Source organism: Phaethon lepturus, unplaced genomic scaffold (assembly GCF_000687285.1).
Source record: "Phaethon lepturus isolate BGI_N335 unplaced genomic scaffold, ASM68728v1 scaffold3160, whole genome shotgun sequence".
Taxonomy (NCBI): Eukaryota; Metazoa; Chordata; class Aves; order Phaethontiformes; family Phaethontidae; genus Phaethon; species Phaethon lepturus.
In genome coordinates, this window is record NW_010509647.1 from 32,997 (window position 1) to 51,915 (window position 18,919).

The window sequence follows — 18,919 nt, forward strand, 5'->3', positions numbered from 1 at the left end:
AAATGATGAAAAATCAGCCTTGAAGACTGTCCATTTTGTAAGACAAGATAACCATAACTGATCCATATCTTACAAAAAAATTAACCTGCTCTTGCCTAGTCTGTGAAGTATTCTTATACCTTGAAGAAAAAGTATTTTATTGCAAACATTACATCTTCATCCAGATCTTAACTAATGACAATTCAGACTACCAAGGACTCCAAAAGCAAAAGTTATCTCTGCCTTGTTAAAGAAATTTAGTTCAGCTTTGCCAGGTCTCTTTCATGTGAGAGCCTTGCAATTTTTGATGAAGGCTCAGCTGGCTACTGGCTATTCCAATTTCTTCATCCTACTGTAGTTTTTTCTACTAAGCCTCCTAACTCATAAGATCTCAGCCTGTGCCTTGCAAGGCTCATGACGGAGATCACAGGAGAGGCTAGTCAGGGCAACTGAGCCATATTAGTGCACGCAGGGCCCTGCTGATCTTTTTAGACTTGGCTTAAATATGTTAAATTAAATACTCAGAACCAGTAGGTCCAAACAAGAGTTTTGTTGTCAAGGGGATTTGGAGCATGCCCTACCTTAGCTAGCAGCTACATCTCTGTTATCTACCTTGAGTTGCTATGTCCCGGTTCTTTCAGAAAACTAAATCTAAATTCAGCACACTTAAAATTCAGTTAAGCCAGTAGTGAGTAGGACATACTCTGGACACCACATCCTGGACAACTGTTCACAGAGAGCATGCCAGATCATCATTAAGACACTTGTATCTGGTCGTTTTCTGCTGGGGCTGTAGCCAACTGAATACAAGTTAGCCACCGGGGAGAGCACCCTGTGTTCAACTCGGGGCTAAAAGCTGGGGCTGTACCAGCCCGGCATTTGTGCTGTGGCTCTTCCAGTCAGAAAACACCTGTGCTTCTCTCCCTCTAGTCTTAAAGGATGCTTTTGGGGCAGAGAGAAGACTGTGATTTTCGTTTCTTCTCCCTCCTCTTGTTTCCATTTTTTCCCTCTTGGAATGGCAATTTAGTGCTAGCTGCGAGATTACACAGTTTAAGACAGAAAAGATATAAAACATGGGGGTAATTTTCAAATCACAAAAACACGGAGTGTTCTCAGCCCCAAAACTAAAACCTATGAGTAGGATTTTCTTTGAAATTTCACGACACACACACAAACAAAAAGTCTGACAGGAGTCTGTCTCTCGAAGAAAGGTAAAAGGAGTAAAAATACTCTTTAGGAAAACAAAACATTCCCAGTACAGTTGACTGCAGTCACTCACATGGCTGGACATGCCCCCGATGCCATAGTTCACTTCTATTTTCTTGCACGTTTGATAATTTGATTGACACAACAAAGTGGTTATGGCTATGTATGCCACGTTTATACACATAAATAATAAACAGTTGAGAGGTTTTCAGACTGGGCTTTCTAATGCCCCTTCCTTTCTCATTCAGAGGTACATCAGCATTGCTTAACTGTCAACTACTAAAGCTTTATTCTTCTCGTACGCCCTGTGTGCAATACCACAGCTGAAAGTGGTTTGTTGCTTGTAGCGTGATTTCTAGAGGCAGCGCTGCGGTGCTGTAAGAAAACTGCGTTTGGCAGAGCGTGGCAAGGGCGTTACCGCCTGCCTTCTAGTCTGCTCACAGAAAGCTACGCGGTTACTGCCGATACCTGAAGCAATGACTCTTGAACTTTTAGGGACTCATACTCTTCCTGTTTTGCAGCTGGACAAAGACTTGGAAGAGGTCACGATGCAGCTTCAGGACACTCCTGAGAAAACAACATACATTAAGCAGAACCACTATCAGGATCTTAATGACATTCTTAGTATACGGAACTTTACAGACAGCAAAGGTGAGAGTTAGTAAAATCCATTAGTAGCTTAACCCACCAAGATTTTGAATAGCAATCTCATTGGATTGGTTCCAGAGCGCTCGGACTTTGGTAAAACAGAACTTTAAATATTTTGGTTGCATTGCAGAAAGCATGCAGATTCACATAAGCTATATGGTACCCACTGAGTAGTTTTTCCTCTATACGTATGTCTTTTATTCTACGTCCTATGTGTATAACACACATGGTAAAGTGGGAGACTTTTAAAAGCATACTTGGGTTCAGAAGTCAAGTTTTCTGTGCCGCATGGCGGGAGGAAAGTCACAGTGTGTTTCAGATCTTGCGAGAGTTAATTGCACCAGCCTTCAGCAGCAGGAAGCCCAGTTTTATATGTGCTCGTCTAAGCAGGATGTTCAAATCCTGCTTTTGGACACTGCTATCAAGCACATAGAAGAGAAGCATGTAAATATTTCAGTGCTGATTTGGACTCTAAATGTAGAATTGAAGGCACTTGTGTATGAAAATTCTTCCCTAGGAACTGATAAAAAAGGATTTCATGATGACTGTAATATTCCTAAGTTGTTTCTACTGTGTCTCTTGCATCGCTCCCTGAAGAAATATATGCGAAAGAATTGCCTCCATTAAAGCTATTTCACTTTGGGGAAGCAATAAGATCTGGTGCATAGTGCAATAAAGTAGAAGCCAGGGCACCCAGCTTCCATTTCTGACTCTAGAATGGATGTACTTTGTGACTTTTTGCAAATGACTTTATGCAGCTGAATATTACTACAGTACGTGAAAAACTAGTTGCCCTGTGTTGGGAAGTCGTAGATTTGCACATCTGTTGCAATGCGAGGCTCACACTTCCTATTGATGTGGCAGCACAAGCTTGGTTAAGTGGAACAGAAGCCACTCTTGTAAATACGGTTGTTGAAAAATGATTTTAGAACAACAGCAACCGTTTACACAGGCCTTTGAAGTGTATTGAATTTTGATTGGATAAGCTTACTTTTTCACGTGTCTTTTGTTTCACCCTGGGTATGCGCTCCGTTGTGTAACTTGTGGCAAAAAAGAAAAGGAAGAGCTCCATAGAGTTCCCAGTGTCCTTTTTAAAATTAAAAACCAGGAGGGGGAAAGGAGGAAAAGGAAAATGTAAATAGCTGCTGGAGGCGTGTGATTATTGGGCTGAGATCAGCAGCAAGAGCTAACATCAGTGAGTGGGATGAGGCAGTTTTACCAAGTGTTTGAAAGGAACACATAGAATGTTCCACTCATGTCAGATGCTGCAGGAAAATGATAAATCATGAATAATATTTCAAGCAGAAAAGATACATTACATTGTGTCAAATACCCATCTGAGTTTGGTATGAAAAATAAAAATGATCCTCAAGAGAAACACTGGGTATAAATTTAGGAAGGGATGCTTCCCACAGCAGGTTGCACTCCATTAGCAGCAGGATGCTGGCACAGAAATCAAGGGGAAAATATAACCTTTCTGCACTTACTTGTGGCTATGTCTACAAAAGATATCGATACCTAACTGCTGCTTTACCTACCAGCATCCAAGATTGTCTGTGTTCCTAAGTTTCCCCCAGTACAGTTCCCTAACTTCTACATTTCTGCTGTGGGATACATATTTAAAATCACTTGAACATACTGAGCCTTAATATACTGAGTAGGTTGGAACTATATACTATTGGGGTTTACAGGGTAGATATTCTCCTGCATACTGAAGTTGCAGGACACAGTTTTCTGAACAGACCTACCACATAAAGCTCCACACAAAAGATGGAGGAAGGAAAAGAAGGATATTTTCCCTTGGCCATCTTTATATTGAATAGGTTGGAGCATCCTTTCACCTGGGAATGAGGAAGACCTGGATCCCAATTTGCAGCAGGTGTTTGAAGCTTGGTCCCACCCCTGGTGGTGAATGCATGAGTATTATGGAGTATCCTGATCCCTACCCAAGTGACACCACATATTCATACTTCCAGGCTCTAAGACACCATGTTCAACAACCCTTGCTAGCCTTTTTCTGTCCCTCCATTTCCACTTCTTCTGCCTCATTTGCTCTCTTTCCCAGTTTCCTTCTCCCTTAGCTACATGTCTGAATCTCCTCTGTATTTCTCTCACTGCATTCATTCCCAATAGTCAACATATGTTCTTAATATAAATTTGCCATTCCAGTCAAAGTAACAAGGCTTTGGAGAATTCGTGTTGCCGAGTCGCTGCTGCTTCTGTGCAGATGCAAAGAAACATCACTTAAATGTACTTTAAAAAATTCTGGCCCTTACGGCTACAGGAAAGCTAACTCTGAGTGACGTGATTATGCTTTCTATAGCTGTGTTTTTCATGTAACTCTCTGTAAATGAAAGTGCAGAACCTTGAAATTATGCATCTCTGATGGTACTTGAGCAAAGCTTTGGAATTGTAAATAATTTAATAGCATGACCGAGAAGTGACCATGTCTCTCACCTCTACCATGCAACTGGGGAAGCCAGCCTGATGTTGTTTTTAAGGTGATGACAAGGTTTGTGCCTACCTTGGACCTTGTAAAAAATGTGAGCTGAGAGGGAGTAGGACAGTGAAGAAAGATGCTAAAAATAGCAGCTAACTTGGAGCTAAAAATGATAGCAGATCATTTGCCACATTTGCATTGTGGACATGGCTGAATCCTATGTCAATCTTCTTTCTCAAATACCTTGCTGTTCTGAAGGAGTTCACATAAAGAATGCAATGTAGTGTGTCCCCACTGCTATTGCTTACACAAATTTAGGGCACTGCACTTCAGAGAACAGATAGTAACACAGGACTTACACACTGCCTCTTGAACAAGTCCTAATCAAACTTTAATGTCATGGTACACATCAGTAGGATCTTGATCTGTAAAGATTGTCCAGAGTTAAAATTCCTAACTCCTATATCCAAGTGCCAAAGGAGGTTATTTAATTCTTCTCTTCCTTCCCCGCCACTCCCATTTACGTCAAATATGGATTTAGGATACAAAAGTTAAATTACTTTAGTCAAAATAGAGAGACACATCTCTGCACTCCCATAACTGCCTGACCTCAGGCAAAGCTTCATAACTTTGGAGTTCCTGGTTAGTTATTAACAGCAACAGGTCCTGGTGTAGCCCAGGAGCCCTTTGCTGGCACAGGGACTCCTTTACAGCACATTTCAGTTCAGTACATCTCACTGAAAGAGATATTATCCGAGACATTCATCTCCTGTTCACATCTACCGCAATGGGTTATGTAAGACAAGCAATTAGGAAATGTGGTTTGTAGCTTATGGTCTGATTGCTTTTTTTTAATGCAGGCTTTTGTCCGCACTGCTAGATCGCTTTGGGTGGTCAAGCAGTCCTCAACACGCCCCACGGATCCCAGCTCTGGAACCTCAAATGGCTTCTCCAGTTGAATTTAAAAGGGCATCCCCTTAACTTCATTTGACACATTCCTCAGATGATTTTGAGTCACTGTGTCTGCTAGCGACCTCGGCTCTGCGCTCCGCGCAGCGTTAACTTCTCCCCCAGCTTGCTGTTTGCAGGATCTGGTCACCTTGCTGGAGAAGCAGAGCTGCATTGCAGCCCGGGTTTATAGAATCACAGAATCACAGAATCATTAAGGTTGGAAAAGACCTTTAAGATCATCAAGTCCAACCATCATCCCAACACCACCATGCCCCCTAAACCATGTCCCAAAGTGCCACGTTTGAGGCAGGGACGGGCTGCGGGTGAGACCCACGCTTGGCGCGGGCAGTTCCTGCAGTGCCGTTCCGCAAAGAGAGCCAAGCTTGGAGACACGGCTGAGTTTTCCAAGCTGACATTTGGAAAAAGGAGGATAAGTGCCTGTAACTGTGATGTTGTGCAAAGAGGCAGACTGTGCCGCACAGCTCCAGGGAAGTAACACCCTGGCACAGGCACAAACCAGAGCTTCCCAAAAGGGCTCCCTGCACCCATGTAGTCGGTGTGCCAGAAACAGGAGCGACTTCATGAAGGTAGAGCTTATTTCTACTGTGCAAGTTCCTGCAGAGATAAAAGTTACTGAGGAGAAAAATACAGAGGGAAGATAGTGATTTGGGGGGCTGGATAATTTTGCTATGCTTGGAATCTTACTATCTTACTCTATTTGACTTCTACTTGACATTTTATTACATGAAATTATTTCTACATGAATGATTCATAGATTGCAAGAATCTCCATTTATTTCTACCTTTGCCAGTACATTTCAGAGCGGCGTGTTAGGGAAATTAATGAATGACAGCCATACTACAGAAACCACATAAGAAGCAAGAGACAGCCTTACAATAGCCCCCACTTATTAGCAAACCCCTTTTTGCAAGTTCTGTCTCTGCAAGCACCCTGCTTGCTCAGAAAGCCTTTTCTGTTTTGAGCCAAAAAATAGTCTTTACTCATTGCTGTAAATGGACTGGGAGCATTAATTTGCGTGTCAGCTATGCCTACATCCTGTCAGTTGTCACCCCACTCCAAGGTTTCCCAGTGTTGGTTTTTCCCCATGTAAAAGCAGCTCAAAGAAAACAGGTTTCAAAGTCATGTTGCTCACAAATGTGAAGCAAAACAGAGTTGATCTGTTATAGAGGGGGGGAAACACTGCTTTGGTGAAGTTAGTGTGATTTAAGCATTAAGGTTGAGATTGGAATCACAGATCCAAAAGAAAGGCTTCCAGAAGTAGGTGTACGAGACTTTAAAGGAATGTTCTTTTAAAGAAAGGATATAGTTCGTTATATCCTTTGTCTATAGAGATACACAGAGATATGTATACTAGGTTCTAGGAAGCCCAGCACATGGATTCCAATCCTGAAATTGGAGCTTGTTTCTATTTCAACAGGGAGACCAAACTATCAGAGGTTCAGTGCCTGCCCTTCCTTGCACAGAAGTAAATCTCTAGTAAAGGGAGTTTCTTCTGATTTAAAGTAGTATAAATCAGAGAAGAATCAAGGCTTTTCTGTTAAAAAAAGTAATCTCCTTTTCAAAATATAACATCAGTCATGTTTTAGACTGCCTGGTGCTGTGAGCTAAGTTCAGGAGAACTTGTTCTGATCTACCCAGCAGATTATGTGATCATTTTAATTTTTCCTTTTGTTTTACTTTCTCTTCATCCTGTTCACATAAAAATCAGAAACTGGCTAGTCTTGTTTCACAGTCCAACCCACATAAGTGTGAAAAATTACAGTAGATTTTAAAAATCTACCTTTAGCGTTAAAGTACGCAGGGTTCTTTAGTAAATCAGCAAGGTTATCTCTGCCAGCTTTTATAAGTCATTATTAAACCACACTTACTTCTTTGTGAAGCATAAAATATGCTTTCTAGCAAAGAGAAAACAGCAGTGGAATTGAAAGATGTGGGGTGAACAGCGGTTCTGCCATCTAGTTGTGAGCCATTGGAGGAATAACGACCCTAAAGCGTAACGATGAAGACGTTCGATAAAGCTGCAGCATACAAACGTCAACAAAGCAACCTCCTAGCTAGAGAAATAGAGTTTCTAAAATCTCGGAAGGAACTCCAGCAGCGGCAGGCGCCTGGCGTTTTCTTGCCTGCAGCTGAGCAGCAGTCGTTAGAAAGCTCGGCGCGGCTGAGCCAGCCCGGGTAACTTTGACAGCAGCAGCTCGCGCAGCGATTATAGGTACGGCAGGTCGGAAGCGCGCGTCAGCCCCGGCAGCGGGAGAGGCGAGGGGCTGGGAGCAGTGACCGCCTCGCTGAGCCCCTCCGCAGCCGGCGTCGGGTGTGCTCCGGCAGCTCAGAGCCTTGTCAATGGAAGTCGTTTCTCTGCCACAGGTAGGCGAAGGTCCTGAGCTAGAGCCTTCTGGCTCTCCCTGATGACCGGGCAGCGGGTTTGGTCTTCTAGTGAAGGCATCAGGGAGTGCCGTGTGAGGCTCTTGAGATCTGTTTGGCTTTTTTCCCCAACAGTTTTCTGAACGGAAAGTGCTCAGGCATCACTTATCCAGACTTCTGAGTTCCGGTTTGAGGTCTGCGAAGGTGAAAATTACTTAGAAAGTGCTTCTGGCCAATGTAAATTCCATTTTGAAGGTAGTTAGACCATCCCAGTGCAACTTACTCAGTAGCATCTTCAGTGATAGACAGTACTCTGAGAATGAAGGTCATTTTTCAAGTGGCACACTTAATGGACAGAGGAAGGAAAGATGAGGAAGTACTAAAAGCAGTGCTACAATTTCCAGGGGAAACCTGGAACTCAGATGTTTACCGTTACCCTTAATTTATTTTCTTTCAGTTGTTGATGTATATAAAATCCATTTCCTCCATTCTTAAATTTTTTTAAGTGCATATGGTGAGAGTGATTTTTCTTTAAGCTCCAGCTCCAGGAAGCGTGTGACTAACTGAGAATGTTGCTCTTCATTATTTAAATGAAAGGTAAATGGAGGGGGGGGGGAAAGATAAAAGCAAGATATTCTAGTTTCCATAGCTGCAGAATAAAACTCTAACAAATCCTCTCCCAAAAAGCTTAACAAATAAGAATTATCCAACTTTTGTGTATTTTGAAAGAAGCAAAGGAAGAAGAAAAAGAATCTCAACATCGTGGTAGCTTTATGTGGATTTTGTCTGTATTTTATACGGATGCATTAAAACTTGCATGTGGTAACCTTGTATACAGAAATTCATGCAGTGTATTAAGGGAGAGTCGTCTGCAAGAGTGACAGAAAAGGGTCTATTAAGAATAACACAGCGATATATGGGCAGTTGGTGTTGAAGGGTGAGTAGGCAGAAAATATGAGACTTTGCTCTACTTTAAAGTAAATCCTCCACCTTTTTGACAGGGACCACCTCCTTCTCTCTCTCTCTCTCCCCCCCTCTCTCGCAGCACAACTGAAAGCACCAGAAACCCCTTTAGGGGCATAGAGTGCAGATTAATACACGAAATCACATACTCCCGAAACCTGACAGCTGCATATTCCAGTCATTTGATGAAGAATTGTATCTTCAGTGGCTTTGTAAAAGTTAATTGCTTATCTTGGCCAAAGGAGTCGGGACCCTAAAATAGTTAAATAATAGACCTTTCCCAACCTTAATTACAATGGTTACTCAAAATTTAACTTTGGTCTGTATCATAAAGTCAGCAGTTTTCATTGCCAGCTTAGATCAGCTCAGGATTGAACGTTGTTTTTAATCATGGAAGTAAAAAAGTGTTCTTTCCTACATGTCTGTTCATAGAAATCACAAGGCTTTTATGCAGATTTCAAGCTCAATACACATAGAAATGCAATGTAAGGAAAATAAAAACTGAACTCTTGTGACAGCAAATGCCACACCAGCAAACTTCAGGTCAAACTTGAGATTATCTCAGCCATTGTCAGATTTGACTCTTTGCTGTCCTCGCTTCACATCTAAACCATCACTGAATCCTGCCATATCTCTTTTTTTAAGCACCCTTCTTGCTACAATTTAATTCCTTAGCTCTCTTTTTTTTTTTAAACTGACATTTTCTTGCATCGAAAGAAGCAACTTCATGTGTTCTGGTCACCTCCTTTCTCACCCAGACCTTCTCTTCCGTGCAACATAAGTGAAAAATCTCTCCTGCTCTCCTGAGCTGTAGCAATCCCCGTGTCTGCACATTTTTGCATCCTGACCTATTCATTTCTTTCCAAGTTGCCTGTTAGATTTTTCATAGCAGAAAGTGAATGCCACAAAATAATGCCAGTGCTGACCGCGCTGGGAGGGCAGTTATACATGTTGGAGTTTGCCCTCAAAACACTCCTGTCTCTGCTTCCAGCTTCTTTCCTCACTCTTTGTTTCTGCTGCTTGTTTTGTCCCACCAGTGCTCGTTGAGAAGGTAGATACTCCTGAGCATTATCTGGGGCTTCTGAGCATTCGTAGAACAGAAAAGCAGCTTAAACCTTCAATATACACTGGGTTTTTCCATGCTATTTTCATTTTCTCTTCAATATTTTCCTGCTTTTTCCCCTCATACCCATTTTTACATTCAAATCCTCCAGTGTCCTTTTCTAGTTTTTACCATCGAGTCCTCTTCCATGCTGCCTTAATGCCTGCAGCAATCCTTGCTTCTCTGTGTGCGTGGCAAACAACTGCTGGTGATGAATTTGAAGCTGCTCTGTAATTATTTATGAAAACTGTGTGCTGTCCTCATTACTCAGATGTTTTCCATGTGACTTTATTTGGCTTAACACAGCAGGAGACTTTGGAGAAACAGGCAGGAACAGAAAGGATCCCTGGCAAAGGCAGCCACCCTAAAATGGCTGCGTTCGTCCACGTTTCTCAGGGGGACGGATGCCACAGGCTTCAGCTCGGCTAGCCAGGGACTCCCAGGGCTCCCGGGGGAATCAAGCGAAGCTACCTACAGAGAAAATTATGATCTTCCGCACTATCACTATGCAGAGAAGAGACCGGCAGGAGGAATGAGATCATTAGCTGTCCTTCCTGCAGACAGCCTACGGACCAGGGCAACTGATATGAATCGTATTTCCGTGCTAAATGATAGCAGGTAGATAGTTAAATGACAGCATTTAATTGCTTGTGTGATTGCAAGAGTACCAAGGTTTTATACATCAATGAGATTATAGTTTTCCTAGGAATAGACTTAAATAAGAGGGTTTTTTTCTTAAGAAACGGTAACAGTTTTTGAGTGCAAGATAATATGATGGTGCAGTTACATTAACCTTTTACACAGCCTAAGACTGGGTGAGAGAGCATGACAGGGCTACACAGAGGTCGGCAACAAGGTTCAAAACAAAGTTTGTGTTTTTCTTTAAAGGTGTGAGGGAAAACAAAGGAAGGTCAAAAGAGGTTTTGTCCCTCTTCTGTTTCTTCATGGTAGTTCCTGTGAAGGAGGACGTCACCAAAAACATAAGAGTACCAAAGACTCACAGAGAAGCCTGAGAGTGTATTGGAATATAGGCAGGAAGACTTGACTTTGTGGCTTTAAGAACATCAGGGAAATTTTAAATTAAACAATTTTAAAATGGTCACTTGGTGACAGTAAAGTAAAATTGAATGTGTTGTCCACCCAGATGGTGAGAAAGCCATTTTGAAAAATCATCTTGATCAAAATCCACCAGCACAATGGGGCTCATCAGACCCTTCCAGGACAAGCAAAGATCCTATAGAAGACATCAACTCTCCAGAACAGTAAGTATACACCATTACATACCGGCGGAGGTGGAGGCACTCCTGCTCTCTCAGGTATGCATGGGCTTGCGCACACTCTCTTTCTACTGTTTTAGCTATAAATTCCATACTGGACGCCAGCTGCCTTGCTGATCAAACATTAATTTACATGATTACATTTCACAAAACCTATATTTCTCTTTCATGCATTTTTATGGGAAGACCTTCACTGTAAACCCTTTCAGCCTGCCCCAGCTACAGAGAGAGCCTGGACCATCAGTGACAGAAGATGTGAATGGCACCTCCTGAAGCACAAGTGGGCAACAACGTTGTACTGTGATGCCTCTCTCCCACCAGCTCACCATCCCCACCAGATTTAGAGTATATCAGGGGCACTAGATTCTAAGGTGCCCCAAAGACAAATTAACATACTTCTTTTGTCTTGTCAGAAACATCCATAACATGATGTTTCAAGTTTCTGTGGAGAGTTACAGGACAAGCTGTGCCCAACCACCAATGTACATTAAGGAGAGAAGAGGATGTACATATGTGCACCCTCATGTTATGACTGTTGTCAACAGTCCAAGTCCTTCCACACAATGGCCAGAGGGGTTCATGGTGTACACAGCCATTTTGTTCTCTTTCAGTCTTAAGCCAGATGAGAAATAAAAAATCTTAGGGCTTTTCAACGTTACCATAGCAGCTGGACCCAAGTTTTGGCATAGGAAAGCCTGCACCAAGTAGTTTCCCTTAGAAACAATGCTGTGGCTACAAGGAGAGGATGGCACAAAGCACTTGTGAGATTCATGGAGGGGAAAGATTCTTATAGTATCATCTTTTCTCCCCAGGAACCTATACAATACACTCATGTACCCTCTACCAGCTCAGCAGGGCCTGCTGTGGGGCAGAGCTCGGGGAAGTGCCATGCTTGCTTGTCGTTTCCCCACGGCAGTGTAGTTACACGGGCACCACTTCATCAGGATCTGAGCTAAGAGCTGTCAGCCTCCTGCTTTGTACACAGGCAGCTTAAAAGCTTATTTAAAAACAGAATAAATTAGACAAACTACTAGACTGAGTCAGATGTTTCATCAGTGACAGCAAACCTGATTTCAGATAGCAGTTACTGCCTTGTTCTACCTGGTGCAGGAAAACACCTGGATTTCTAAGTCTGCCCTTGCACTCAAAAAGAACCCCAACCCAAACCTGCACAGGGGTTAATCCACGCACACATATGCACCAAAAAAAGCTCCCAGTACCTGAAATATCTGGTTATTTCACAAAAGCAGGGCTCTCGCTGAGAAAGCTCTCATGACTTTATGGGGTCAGCAGAGTGCTTTAATGCATAGCTATTAGAGGCCTGTCTTTTTCCAGCACCATTTGTCAGAAATAATGTAGTGTGAATGCAGCCCCATCTGCACGTGGCCCTCTTACATCAAGAGAGATGCTAAGAAAAACACAGACACTGAGATAATCCAGTTCTTCCGATACAGATTTAATACAGGGGGGAAAAAAAAAACATTTGGTGATGAGAGAACCCCCTCTAGGCTAGCGGTAACTGATGAGAAGACTAAGATTTCCTGCGGGTCACTACAAATCTGAACAGTCACTGACATTTATGGAAAGCAATTAATAAAGCTCTATTAAATCAAAACAGCATTATTCAGCACTTGCACAGCTGCGACTGTGCCAGGTCCAAGGGTCAATGTCTTCCCTGAGGATACGTTGACAGTTTGGGTACCAGAGCCACACCGCCCAGGCACAGTGGACCTTCCACAGAGTAGCAACGTAGCAGTCTTCAGGACTAGGGTTTTGTGATTCCCTCAAGAGATTGCCTCTTTCCAAACTTTGTGCCTTTTAAGAATATCCTTCCTCATGCATGTGCTTTTTTTCAGCTTGTCTGGTAGCACTTCTGGCCTTCCATGGTTAGTAAATGTATCATTTTTGTCAAAAAAAACCCAAACAAAAAAACACCACGTTAAAGACAAGCTGTAGTTTGTGCCTTCTCTTTCTCATTTTGTTGCATACATAGGGCATCTGATAGAGAGGTAGTCACATAGTCTGCTGAAGCTATTCCTTATTCAAGAACAGAAATCTCAAGGACATTACTCTGAAAAATATTTCCTCTTTGCCACAAACCTATGAAAGGAGGACATTAAGATAATAATTTGCCTGCAGAAATATTAACTGTTCATTGGGTATGGCAAAAAGAAGCACCTCAGCTTCCTGTTATTGACAGCACTCCAGAGAGCTGACATCTTCCAGCACAAAAGTTCTTGTGGAGAGCAGAAAAGAGTTTGATTTGGGATTTTTTCATTCTTTCTTACACTGGTGCTACATTTACTAACTGCAAGTGTGATCCCCCATCCTTCAGCTGTGTCCCAAGTGAAGGCACAGCAGTACGCTTGCACTTTAGGCAGCCGTCACCCACTTTTTGCTCGTCATGTCTGATGGTCCGACTGGGCATGGCAAATTTTATGTGACACTATGAATAACCTACAAGGTCCTACCCATCAGGAAAGTTGTTTCACATTTGTCTCTGGGGTGTTGTTTATGGCATCTCAATCAGAATGTGAAAAACATTTGTTCAGTGCTTGGCTCAGATTTAAAACCCTGCACCTAAAGAAAATGCAGTCTGTAGGACTGCAGAGCAGCCTTAAAGCATGAGTGTAGATGATTTAAAGTTCCCTTTGCCTCTTACTCCCTTTCCTGATGGGTAAGACCTGGTAGGTTATTCATAGTGTCAGAGAGAAAGCTGGCTGCTTTCTCTCCTGTTCACACTGGGTACACACAGCATGTGAATTAACACTTCCAATTGTAGGCAAAGCAGTGCTGGTGCACAGGCTCAAGCCCAGCGCTATGATTTTCCAGGGTGTTTATTAGCATATGCCCTTGCACAGCTGCATCAGCTTGTGCTTCCCCAGGTGATGCTCAGGCGCGGTCTGGTATGCAGAAGCCCTGTTTGGGGGGAGCTTAGCGGCATGGGTGGAAGCTGCACCATGCCAGTTCATCTCAGGCCCAGAGAGCAGCCTGAACTAGTTTATAACGGATATAACAGTTCGTTTCCCAGTAGGCTGGCGTGTCTCTCATGCAAAGGCAACTCCTTCCTCATCCTTGGGTGTGTGACCTGCTGGGGAAGATGGGTGTAGCTTATCTGGACGCGCTACTTCCGTATCACTTTCATCAGTGCAGTGTGCTGAGATATTAATCAGGACGCTATTTGTATTCCAGCCTGATAGTTACCTGCTTATTTATCTAAAGATCGCACCAGTCAGCTTATCTGCATGATGGCCACACTAACACATTCAAAGGGATAATCTGCCGTGACCCTTAAAGACATTCTTCTACGCAGCTTCATTCCTGCATGTTGTCTCATCTCATCGGTGACCTACATTCGGTGAATTAGTTTTTGACACCATTAAAATTTATACTGTTCTCATTTTAACAGCAACAATACGTAGCAGTCTTCCAGATCTCTGAGTAAAGGTGATGATAGATTTCTGCAGGACCCCACCAAAACCTGCCATTTTGATACACTACTTCCTATATGTGCTTGTTTTTGTAACCTTCAAAGCAGCTAATCACTGTGTAACCTTTATAACAGAAACTAACTTGATATCTTTTGAGCTAGAGCACTGCTTTTGGCAGCACTTAAAAGACAGTCAAATACCCTGCCAGAGCCAGTGATGTCAATTTTAGTAACCAAAATACTCATCAAAAAAGTTGGTTACGACTGGATTATTGCATTACAGCCATATGCCTTGGCATGAACAAGTCTCCTTTATTCAGTTTCTTCACTGACAGTGGTTCATATTAGTCTATCTATGATCCTACTTAAATCTGTTGTTAAAAAAAGGTGGATTTAGAATGGTTAGTTTACTTGCTAGTACATCTTGATTTATTACAGTCTTTTAGAACTTCTCCAGCTGCTCAGTTGTTAAAAATCAACATTTATGAGCTGAAGGATCAATTGAAATGATCTCTGAATGCTTAGACACAGTTTACATGGTCCTGCATATCTTCAGGTGTTTAACTGTAGCAGCAGTTGTTCCAGTCCCTCCACTTACCAGTGGATCTCACCAGTGGTTTTGTAGAGCAGAACCAAATTATTTTTCAGATGCTTCTGCCCGCTTTGTAGCATTGTGCATTCCCATGTGCATCGCATTATCTTCCTATGTGCGTTGACACTGGAAGGCAAGCTTTTACTTGACTTTATTTATCCCTAATAAATGGCTTTTCTGTACACAGCTGAGGGTACATGCCCTATTCTAACTCAGTACCCTGAGAAGTGCCTGCTCCGTGTGTGGCAACACCTTTCGTTCCCATCTCCTTCAGCAGCTGTAGAAAACCACTAATACTAACCACTCCCTCCCCAACATACTTGACCATATGCTTTGCCATATCTATATTGTATGGACAACTTGAAACCAATTGTATGCCATCGTCCTGAAAAGCATTGACAACATGCAGCAGAGAAGGAGTGGGAAAAGCAGTGATATGGGAGGAGGAAAAAAAGCACACAGTGAGGCAAAGTGCAAGATTTACTTTCACCTAAGGAGAAATAGGAGTTTTGTTTGGATTTTGTTACTCATTTTGTTTTGTTTTTCCCCCAAGAGTTTTGCCTAAGCTCTTAACTGTGTGCAAGCCTCCAGGCTACAGTCCTCCGCCCCAATTCCAGGAAGCAAGTGTTCAAGTGAAAGTAAACTTTAAGTGCAGTTAAAACAAAATTTGCCACCCACTGCAGCCACCATTGGCATAGCCAAATAAACATGCTTTGTCCATGGTATGGCTAACACTTTAATGGGTGAAAAAAAATCCCATTCACTTGATTATGCAACTGGATTCCCTTGGAACAGCTTCAAAAAGCTCTTTAATGAGAAGTCTGTAACAGTTGAACAAAGTAAGCATTTCCACTGGTGGGAAAATAAGCGCGGGCGATTCTGCATTTGACCCTGCAACGAGAAGCAGAATGACAATCCGCAGTGTCAGGCTCATAAGGATTCAGCACATGGAAGCAGCGAGCCGTGCCACCTCTGCACTCCTTGGGAACAAGGCATGGCTTCATTGATACCACCAGAAAGAGCTGGGCACAGCAGCAAAATAACAATGAATGGATTTTGTTAAATCCCAGGGATGCACTGCCAGCACTAAAATGATCAACACTGCAGATTAATGTTGCATCAAACTTTTAAAGGGAGTTTGTGGGGGGGAGAAAAAAAGAGAAATATCTCCCAGCTAGGCAGACTACAACTATTTTCACCACATCTCTCTATAAACAAGCCTTAGTTTGTAGGGAAGAAACTAAAGAGAAGCAGCATCACACTTCTTTCTGTCTGAATTTGAAAGCTATACTGCTTGGTCCCTGAGCAGTGCGCTGGATGCCTTGGTAGCTGTCTCCACTTCCTAACACAAAGTGAAAAAGAAATGAAATGTCATTTGAATCAGAAAGGCTGTCCAAAGGCAAGCTTTCAAACATACACTTCTTATAAGGGCCTGTCTATACAGAGTCATTATATCGGGTAACAGGGAAATATAAATTTTAAACTCCATTGTACTGATACAATGCTTTGCATGGACATTTTTCTTCTGGAATCTCAAAGCCTGTCTTCAGCTCAGCTCTGTCACTTTAGACATCTGTCTTTTCTTTAAAGAGTCCCTCCGTATTTCAAGAGTGAAAGTCTCCAAACGCAGACGCAATCCTGGTATAATAACATCTTAATCACTGAAAACATCTCTTGCACTAACGAACCTCAACTGGATTTTGATTTTATGAAAGGTGCCAGTATATCCACAGCATGGGGGTAGAAGAGCCCTTGTCTCATGGCACTGGCCTCTCCACAGAGAGGGCTTAGTCAGGCTATCTGTGAGCACGATTTAGTATCCCTTTAAAAAAAACAAAAAACAAAACAAACAAAACAAACAAAACAAAACAAAACAAACAAAACAAACAAAAAAACAAAAACAAAGCCCTACTGTGTCAATCTGCTTGGAAAGTTGGATACAGAATGTTGGGTTCCTAAATACTGAATTTTGGTGTGGGTGGTAGGTTAGGCTGCTTTTAGAGTGCCAACTCCTCAGTCCCACAGCACTGACTGCAAGAACTTGAGAGCATCCACCGCCTCAAAAGCACAGACCTAAACTGCAAAGAGGAACTACTTGGAAAAAGCCGTCAATCCGAATTGCCTCCCTCCATGCCCCTGTGTCTGCCTTAGCTGGAGCTGCACAAATGCCACCCTTAATTCTAACACCCTTGTGCTAAGTGGTGCATGGCTTAAAATTCGTGTATGTCTACGCAGTTAGCCGGGGCTCTGCATGCAAAAGATCACTTGGCAAGGGGCGAGGGGTTGCTAAGCCAGATGCTCTCATTGCACACAACTTTTTTCTATGTCAGCAGTCTAACAGTTACTCTGAAAGTGCCTAGGAATTTCAGAAGGTTTTGGGTTGCTTAGAACGCACCCTTAGATTCTCTCATCATGTCTAGCCTGTCAGAAGAATTCTCCAAAGGGAAATAACACTGCGGTGGCAGAGCTCAACAGCAGTGAGTGTAATGCTCTTGGCATTAACCCTCTCTTACCACGGCAGCAGGCGCAGAAAATATCCTTGCAGCAACCTGCAAAACATATCAGGCACGTAATATATTACATTTTCCTCTTGGCTAACGCTCCTCTCTCTCTGTCTCTCTCCCAGCATACAGCGCCGGCTGTCTTTGCAGCTGCCCATTCTCCATCACGCCTACTTGCCATCCATAGGAGGAGTTGATGCTAGCTGTGCCAGTCCCTGCGTAAGCCCCAGCGCCAGCCCTCGGCACAGACACGTGCCGCCCTCCTTCCGAGTAATGGTTTCGGGGCTGTAGGAACGGGAGATCAGTGCTTCCTGAACTGCTTTTAAGTACTCGATGACTGGACTAAACATCTGACCTAGAACTCTGCTACAAACATATAACATTGGCTCTTACCGCAGAGGAGCTACCGCTGAGGCCGTCATCACAGGAGTGCCCGTGGAACTCGTGTGGGAAGGCAAAGGAGAAGGACACAAGGAGTTTGATCTGTAGCCTTATTCATGGAGTTTTTATTTCTTCACGTAGAAGTCACTGAAAAACGTTTCTTCCCAAATTTCTACTCACAGCAAGGAGGCTGGGAAATATGGATCTTGCAAAAAAGACACTAGGGATAAAAAAAAAAGCAACACTCAAATGTCACTGAGCTTTATGTGGCTGCTGAGAACATGCAATTCCACACTGTATCCATGTGAGGAAAACACAACGGTTGAGCTATACCATATTTATTGAAATAGATACACTCATTTTTGCAAGAGTTGTGTTAAATTGCTAGAAACATTCTGCACTGGTTAGTCTTGCTTGTTTTCATTCCAGGAGCGATGGTTCAACAGGAAAGGAGGGTTGTGAGAAATGATTCCTCAGGTGCCATTGAGACTCTGCAGTGCTGTGGGCAGGGTCACCTCCAACTTGCAGCTGTACGTGAAACCTAAGCAGAGGCTGAAGCTCCAGCTCCGAGTTGTCACCAGCTGGAGAGCTGCTGGTTGGAAGCAGAGCACTTCACCCTTCTCCAGGGATGAGGGTAGTGACTGCTGACCATCTGCAGCTTCATTTTAGCAAAGTTTCTGCACTTATTTCAGAATAAACACCACCAACAGTAATGTACTAAAACTGTCTGGAAAAGTCCTAGGGCAAATAACTCAAGGAGCTGAGGACAGATGGGTAGTAAAGTCTTAATGTCACAGGACGGATTGTTTTTCATAGTTTGTTTGAACTGCGTCACACATAATTACAATAAAATTAATTTAGTGGACGCGGGGAGGGGGGATTAGGGCACAGCACTTTGCTGCTGCAGGTGAAGCCTGCAGAGCGCATAGATGTGAACATACACTGTGTTTGCTTTGTACCTGCGTGTGTGACAGTTGTAGCGGATAATAGAGAGGATAAATCAAATTTACCAATAGAATACTTTACCTGAATCCTAAAAGGACTGTGAAAAAAGGATGTTTTTTATA

General features: G+C 42.9%; 1 protein-coding gene across 1 annotated transcript in view; it reads left to right on the top strand.

The window, feature by feature from the left end:
* GABBR2 (gamma-aminobutyric acid (GABA) B receptor, 2) overlaps positions 1–18,318 on the top strand; it is a gene marked incomplete at its 5' end in the record, with an annotated part of 39,622 nt that extends 21,304 nt beyond the window's left edge. The window contains 3 exons of the mRNA XM_010296375.1: positions 1,707–1,836; positions 10,816–10,933; positions 17,597–18,318. Coding sequence (XP_010294677.1) covers positions 1,707–1,836; positions 10,816–10,933; positions 17,597–17,762 — 414 coding nt within the window. The remainder of the gene's footprint in view (positions 1–1,706; positions 1,837–10,815; positions 10,934–17,596) is intronic.
* Positions 18,319–18,919: the final 601 nt, after the last annotated feature.